This window comes from Acanthisitta chloris, unplaced genomic scaffold, assembly GCF_000695815.1.
Source record: "Acanthisitta chloris isolate BGI_N310 unplaced genomic scaffold, ASM69581v1 scaffold32344, whole genome shotgun sequence".
Lineage (NCBI taxonomy): Eukaryota > Metazoa > Chordata > Aves > Passeriformes > Acanthisittidae > Acanthisitta > Acanthisitta chloris.
The window spans coordinates 12800-20227 of NW_008671525.1; the positions used below are offsets into that span (position 1 = coordinate 12800).

The window sequence follows — 7428 nt, forward strand, 5'->3', positions numbered from 1 at the left end:
ATGCAGCTGGTGGCCAGCCTGGTGTCCGTGCTGCTGCTGGTGTGGAGCGTGAGAGCCACGGCGCTGCCTGGAGAAGAGAGACTGGCCATACAGAGCACCAGGGTGAGTATAACACACCCTGGGCAGGAGCTGGGCTAGCTGGGAGCACACAGAAGCAGGCTGGATCCAGGGGAGGGGGAAAAAAGGCAATTAGGCTTTACCTGATGCAAACAACTCTTCCACACCTCTCTATTCCAAGGCTTCACACACTACTGAAGCACAGGCTGTCACTACAGCTTGCTAGCCAGTGTTTTAGGAAAGGTACCAGGGCAGATGCCAGGGAGCTGCAAAAGTGAAGTCTGAGCTAAGCAAAATCAGGCAAAATGAATAGCAGAGAGAGCAGAGGGGAAAGGAGGAAATACTGCTGAAAGGGTACGGCGTGAGAGAATAAAGCAGAGTACTAGGGAGGGAGAGAAAAGATACATAATTGGTAAAATGATCAAGGGAGATGATATTTTAAATAGGACTCATGGGAAGGACAAATGTTTAAAAGATGGGTTCAGTAGGAAAGTAACAGAGGAATCATAAATGAAGTAATTATATCAGAATAAAATTGCTTTTTCCAGAGTAGTATTCGCAGGGGGAGTTATACTGACATAGTTCTGCTAGAATAATTACACTCTGAACCAGCACAGCTCAATGCAGTGGCAGAACTTATTATAGCAATATAATTATCCTACCAACTGGCAAAACCCTAATATTATAATGGCTAGAGCACTATAATAACTTTGTTTTGCTGCACCATTTCCCTAAGAGGCCAAAGGGGTAGGAAGCAATAGCATAACATAATCACAAACCTTGTTCTGTTTGCCCTCATCCCGCAGTTCTCTCACCTGCACGTTCCCTGCCATCCCTGATGTTCCTCTGTGCTCTGGTTAGTCACCCACACGCTGCCAGTCCAGCTCAGGGCTGTATCCACCAGACTGCTGTTATTCCAGAGAGGTGAATGATCCCAGTGTTGTTTCCACAGGCACTAACTTCTCCTCTCTGCGTATCCACATCGTGTTTGCTGTCTTAGTGTTGGCTCCAGCTCATCCATCAGTGTCTTGGTGCTCCAGGAGTGGGCTCACATCCCATTAACAACAAAACTGGCTGCAAGGAAGAGCAATACACAGAGTGAGGTGCTGGGGCTGGCGTTCTGTTAGACATCAGGGCTCCTGCAGCTGCCTGGGATTAACCCTTCTGGGGATAACTGCAAACTTTCAGCTCCACATTCTTATAATAACAAACCCAGTTCTTGAAAAGTAAACTCTTTCTAGTGCAAATCCTAGCTGCTGGGGGGGAAAAAAAAAGAAACAAGTTGTAGGGAATAAATCAATATAAATCAGGCTTTGGTAACAATTAATTCTAGTGAAATGACTCTTAGTCTTCTATGCACAGTTGCTTACAAAATAATGATACAATTATAATAGATATCATGATTCTCTTTAGAGCTTTCTACAAGCTGAAAAATTGTTAGATACAGATGAACCATTCCCAACAGACACCACTGCTGTAACTCAGATGTTTGAAGTATGAAAAATATTGGGATTTTACACATAAACCACCACAGAATGCAGAGCAATGCAGAAGAGAGATCTGTGCACTCTGATGGATATAGCACAGGGAACAGAGCAGCTCCCCAGAGGTTTGCCCCAACCCACCGTGCTAAGATCTCTAGCTGCTGCCAAAGAGTCTTGATTTCTTTCAGAGCAGAAAGGATGTGAGCAGTGGATTAGTGCAGGGGAAGAGCTGCCAGGTTTCACTGACAGCCACGGCCGATAGGGCGTAAGGAATATCCCCTAACACAGCCTGAGCTTTGCCTCCCCCATCCCTGAGGCTGGAGCTGCTGGCTCTGCTTGGAGCAGGTTATTTCCAAGCATAGCACTTACTTACAGCTAGGAAAGAAGCTTCCAAGGAAGACATGACCCAGGATACACTTAGCTGGGTCCTCCCGTCCCAGTCCATCTCCCAAAGGCTCAAGACGTTTCTGTACTTGCAGCACAGGAGTAGGAATTGGGACAAGCACAGAGTGGATTTATCTTTTCTCCTATAGCATGGATTTTTTCTGTGCCTCAGTTTCTCTTGCATGGAAGCCTGCTAGTAACTCTAGTAACCTCTAGTAGTTACTAGGGCTAAGAAAGTGGTAAAAAAAATATCCATAGACTTTCTGTAATGTAAACTCCAGATAATTGCTGCTGCCTGTGTTTATCCATCTTTTGAGCTGCTCACCAAGTGGTCCTTAGTGAATGCTGGTGCTGACAGAACTGGTGGGTAGATACAGCATTCCCAGCAGTAAACATAGCATTTGTGAGGAGTGACATGGAAATGTGCTTCCAAGACTCCCATCCACATGGGAAACTGGATCTGTTCCTGTCAAACCATCTATCCCAGCTTAGCCAGTACCAGCTGTCTCTGCTAATGAGCCACAGAGACCAGGAATGCTCAGGTAATTCCTCAGATATTCTGGATGTAAAGTGAAGAGAAACATGATAACTCACAGCTTGTAGTGACAGAAATCCCTCAAGCCTCAAACCACAGGCTCTGCTCTCCTGTGTGCTGCTACAGCAAAGGGATGGAGCTCAGCAGCTCCCATTTCATCCCACTTTCCCCAAGGTCAGGCCATGGAAACACAGGTTCTTGTTCTTGAAATACAACTGCCTCTCTCCATGGATTCAATATTTTGTGTCAGATATTTGGGGCATCCCTCTGCCCCAACCCAGCCCTATCCTTGTTGCACTTAATCCTCAGCATTTTACAGTGGGGTGCAGCCTGCTGTGAGCTTCAGGACTCTGTGCCTCTTCCCTGACCTTCCCAAGGCAGATGCTGGGGCAGTCAGAGCAGCAAAGGGAGTACAGGCTTACTAGGAGAGGAGGCAGCTTGGCATTCACTGAAATTTAATTAGTGCCAGCAGCAAGGGACTTCACAGCCCATTCCAGCCTATTTGTTAGCAGCTCTTTTCCAGCTATAGCACAGCACGTGAGTGTCCAAATAGCTGAGCTGGACAGGGATGGGAGATGGGAGCAGTGGCTGTGGCAGACACAGATCCCTCAGCTCTGCTGATGGGAAAAGCATTGGCTCCAAGGGTGGGACACGAGGGGTGACAGGGGAATGAGAAGGGAGCCCATGGGGGATGTTAACCCTGCAAATTTCAGCAGCCACGGGGGACAGGACCTCCATCCATGGCTTTCCCTGCTCTCTGCCCGCAGGAACAGAGCACAGTCAGGAAGGATGCCATCCTGAAGATGCTGGCAGGCCTGCTGGACAGCGTGGACGTGGGGCGTGAGGCAGCCTCCCCTGACCTGGAGGAGGAGGGCAAGCTGGAGGAGGAGAGGGCAGTGCTGGGGCGGCTGGCCCAGCTCTCACAGCGCGACCGCAAGGCACCCTGCAAGAACTTCTTCTGGAAAACCTTCACCTCCTGCTAGTGCCACCCAGTCTGGCCCTGCCAGCCCTCAAACGTCCTCCCCACTCCTCATCTATCTGCCCTGTCCCCCAGCTCCTTTCCTGTCCCTGCCACCCCTCGGAATAAAGCATGGCTCCTTGGGGACTTGTCTCTGCCTCTCTGCCCTGGGCTGGGGTGGTGTGGGGAAGGATCTGCTCAGCCGGGAGGGGAGGAGGGAGGAGACTCTTGGCGGGAGCTGCGGCACAGCTCTGCTTCACCTGCTCCCTCAGCCTCTGGGAGGGCAGTGGGTGGCTGGGGCTGTGCCTCAGGGTGAGGGTCCTCAGTGCCAGCCCTGGGTAGGATAAGGTGGAGGTCACGGTGTGGAGTGGACAGTTTGGTCCTGGCACAAGGGAGAGCAGTTCCTGGTGCTCCTTTCCATGCTGTTTGTGACTGGGGATGGCTGAGAGAAGTGCCCAGGCTGTGCTGCCCAGGTATGGCTGCAGGGGCAGTGTCTGTGGGGACTGGGGAGGGGAGACTTGCCCAGAGCCTGTGCCACTTTTGGTTTGCCACAGGTATCTCCAGAGCAGTTCCTGAGGTGCTTTTGGGCTGCATCTGGAATAAATGAGGTGTAATCCCAGGTCCAACAGCTCTGGCTCTCTCATGGTGTCCTCTCATCTTGCTTTAACAAAGCTAAACACCTGAGTTTGCTTCCTAAGCTTCCTGGGTGCCATTTGCAGACTGGAGAGTGGTGAGGCCTGTTGTTTTATTTCTTTTGGCTTGTTGAGAAGCATTTTGAACCTTGTTTTTAGAAGTGATAGGTACTGCAGGGCTGTGGAAGGAAGGTATGTTTGAGTTCACAGCTATCTCCCTCTAAAGAAGGTTGCTGAGGCCTTGGTCTCTCCTGCTGGCAAAAAGAAAAGGTATGAAATTCATTTACTCTGTTTGCTTTAATTCTTAGTGCTATCAAGCTGAATTTCAGAGCTGTATTACATTGCTGTGAGTAGCCACACTAAACAGGCTTCAGTTGTGTATAACTGAGCCTGTCACCAAGACCTGATGAGAATAAAAGTAGTTGTTTGTAGTTTTGAGCCTTTCCATTTTGTTTTTGGAGACCTGTGGCCATGAGGTCACTTCTCTCAACTACAGCATTTTGGATTAGTCAGCAACCTGACTGATTTCTGACAGTTGAGGTAACACTTCCCACTCTCCCAGTAATGAGTGATACCACCACTCCAGCACCTGGATGTGCTGCCTGGCTGCTCCACTTTGCTCCGTGTCAGACTGCATTTTCACTGCCTCTTTTGCCATAGAAATTTCTGGCTGTGTGTCTCTGGCTTGCAGGAGGAGTCAGAGCCCTGTGGCTTGTTTTATTTTTCACTCCAAAATGAAAAATAAGATCCTTGCTGGGGGAACTCGGCGACTCAGTCTATGGGTAATGGGATATGGAGCTTTCCAGCTGTGTTGCCTCAAGCACCCAGCTAGGACACAGGAGAGCTGGGTTTATGCCTCATGTTGCTGCTGGCATTTGCATTTTGTCATTACCTCCTTTTCAATACCTCAGTTTCCCTGTCTTTAAAACGGGGTGAAAGCTCTTGTCAACCCACCTATCTTAAGAACAATTATAAGCAGAGACAAGTGCTATGTAAGAGTTAATTATAGCCATTATTATCTAAGACCTGTGTAGCAGTATGGGACCAACCAAGATGCTAAGACCTTAGAAGTGTTCTTATAGGAATTGCCTTGTTGCTCACCATTAAATCTCATCTGTGATCACAATGTTCAAGACAACGTGTAGTGAAAATGAGAAACCCCAGAGCACATGGACACAGGGATTGCCCCTGACAGAGCCTGCCTGTTCAGCAAGCTGTGTGCTGTATTATTTAGTGGTTCCTGGAGGAGAGAAGAGTCTGGCTACTCTCAAGGCTGGAAGTAAATTTGGAAGTTGAGCTGCTCTTTCATCCCCACAGATGGTTCCTGCTAGAGCAGGCTGAGATGCTCTGGCTGAGCACCAAGGGAAGTGTGAGTCGCCAGCACACGTGCTGTGGACAGGGGCCAGCACAGTTGGGGCAGCTTCTTTCAGCAGTGCTGAAATCAGTGTTTGAGTTGAATTTGATTGTGCAGTTTCCTCAGCAAGTGCTGAGGCTGAAGGGATGTGAGATCCTGCCTGATGGTGGCATTTGGTGTTAGGGAGTGTGGCAGGAGAAATCGCTGGGAGTGGCTTAGTGAAGGGTGATAAATATGTGTGGGATCTGGACATTTCCTGTTTAAAGTTTCACAAAAGAATTGTGAATTTATAACTGCATATTTCAAACAGAAGGTAGGAAGAGGATGGTATTCCTTTTTTAGATGCAATAACTGATGTGCTTTACAGTCTTGTCACAGCTCTGAATAATGTGTATGTGCATGAGCAAGTGCAAAATACCTAGGAGTTCTCTCCAGATTTTTTAAAACTGTGGAAAAGACACATTAAAAAGTCAAAATACACCAGAAGGCAAACTTTTAAAGTCAGTTAGCACACACAGTGCTGACCTCACCTAATCTAATGTGTGGTCCAGTGGTATTCACTGCATTTTTAAATTTTTTTTGATGCTTCTAACCTCAAGCTATGCAGACAAGCAAAGAAATTACCATGGGGACAAGCTCAGCTGTGAACCTAAGCATCTTCAGAACCCAGGGGTAACTCAGTGGGTTCTGAAGATCAGAAGTAGTCCAAGGTAGCTTATACCTCGATGAGAACTGAGCAGATCTCATTCACTCTGACATCATAGCGTGGGCAGATGGGGCAGAGGAATTAGGGAGGTATTAATCTGAAATTTAGTTCCCTCCACGGTGACTTGTTTGTGCCTTTATACTGAAGATCTTGTTTTAATATAGTGTGTGTTTTCAGCTGCAGACAAAAGAGAGAGAAGTGCAGTCTGACCAGACTTCCAAAGATCCTGTCTGTCTGCAGCTAGCCACAAATGGAGTTAATTTTAGTGGGAACACAACAGCACTGCCTGTCTGGTGGTCCTGGGCCTGTCATTCCCAAGCAATGCGTGGCCTGTGAGGCACCTTTGGCATTGATTGCAGCTACAGCAAATTGAGGTTAAGCCTAGTATTGCAGCAAGAATGAAGCATAAGGTTGCACAGAGTGTCTTTTGTCTTCTGTTGTTATTATATTTGGCTCTGCTCAGAAACATTAAACGTGTGTTTGAAAAGCAGTCAGTCCATTTATTTAAAAGAAAATCTGTTTTGGAGGCTGATGGCAATGAGCAGTCAGATACACACTGGGAAAAGAGTAACTGGGTTTACACTGAAGGGGATTTTTTTTTCTCTGCTGCTGAGTGAATTCTGCTGTTGCTCTTGGTCATAGATTAAAGCAGTGGCTCACAGAACGTGTTTCTACAGGATGCTGGTTTTTGTTGTCATTCATCTGAGAAGTTGGTGGTTTAGTCACAGCAAACTTGACAACATCCCTGTGACAAGGAAGTGCTACTTTTATGTCTCTTTCCTGCCAGTTTGGGCTACAGATTTGCCTTGTGTCTTGGGCTTGGTGGTGGGAGATGCTGATCCAAGAGACATGACTCTGTGTCTTGTTCTATGATGATGCCACGTGAGCCTCTGCCCATGGCTCTGCTGACCTTCCTGCCACACAGGGCTCAGTTGAGTGGAAGAATAACACAGATCAAATAAGGCATTTGTTCACTACTTGTTACTCTCTGTAGTTTATTCAGTGACCTTGTTCTCTGAGTTCTGAAAGCCTCTTACCTGTCAATTGGGCTTGGAAGATTGAACTTCAGCTGCTTCTCTGAGCTCCTGTATTCACAAAACCCTCAGCAGCAGCTGCAGGTTGTAAAAGCCTTTTATATTCCATGAATACTGCTCAGTGAAAGGAGCTGTTACCTTGACCATTCAGAATGTGCAGAGGCTTCATGTAAGATGGGCAACACAGGAAATCCTGAGCACAAATGACCTGGTGAATTTTGAGGATGTCTGACACAGTGGATTTTTCCTGTCTTTGCTGCACCCTGATGGAACTTGCAGGGAAA

General features: G+C 47.5%; 1 protein-coding gene across 1 annotated transcript; it reads left to right on the forward strand.

Annotated features, from left to right (window-relative positions):
• CORT (cortistatin) lies at positions 1-3443 on the forward strand. Its single transcript, XM_009074134.1, has 2 exons — positions 1-102; positions 3228-3443. The coding sequence occupies exons 1-2, from the start codon at positions 1-3 to the stop codon at positions 3441-3443; spliced, it is 318 nt and encodes a 105-aa protein (XP_009072382.1).
• Positions 3444-7428: the final 3985 nt, after the last annotated feature.

Coding starts and splice junctions, on each gene's coding strand:
- CORT (XM_009074134.1), top strand. CDS start 1: ATGCAGCTGGTGGCCAGCCTGGTGTCCGTGCTGCTGCTGGTGTGGAGC. Junction 103..3,227: donor TGGCCATACAGAGCACCAGG/GTGAGTATAACA, acceptor CTCTGCCCGCAG/GAACAGAGCACAGTCAGGAA.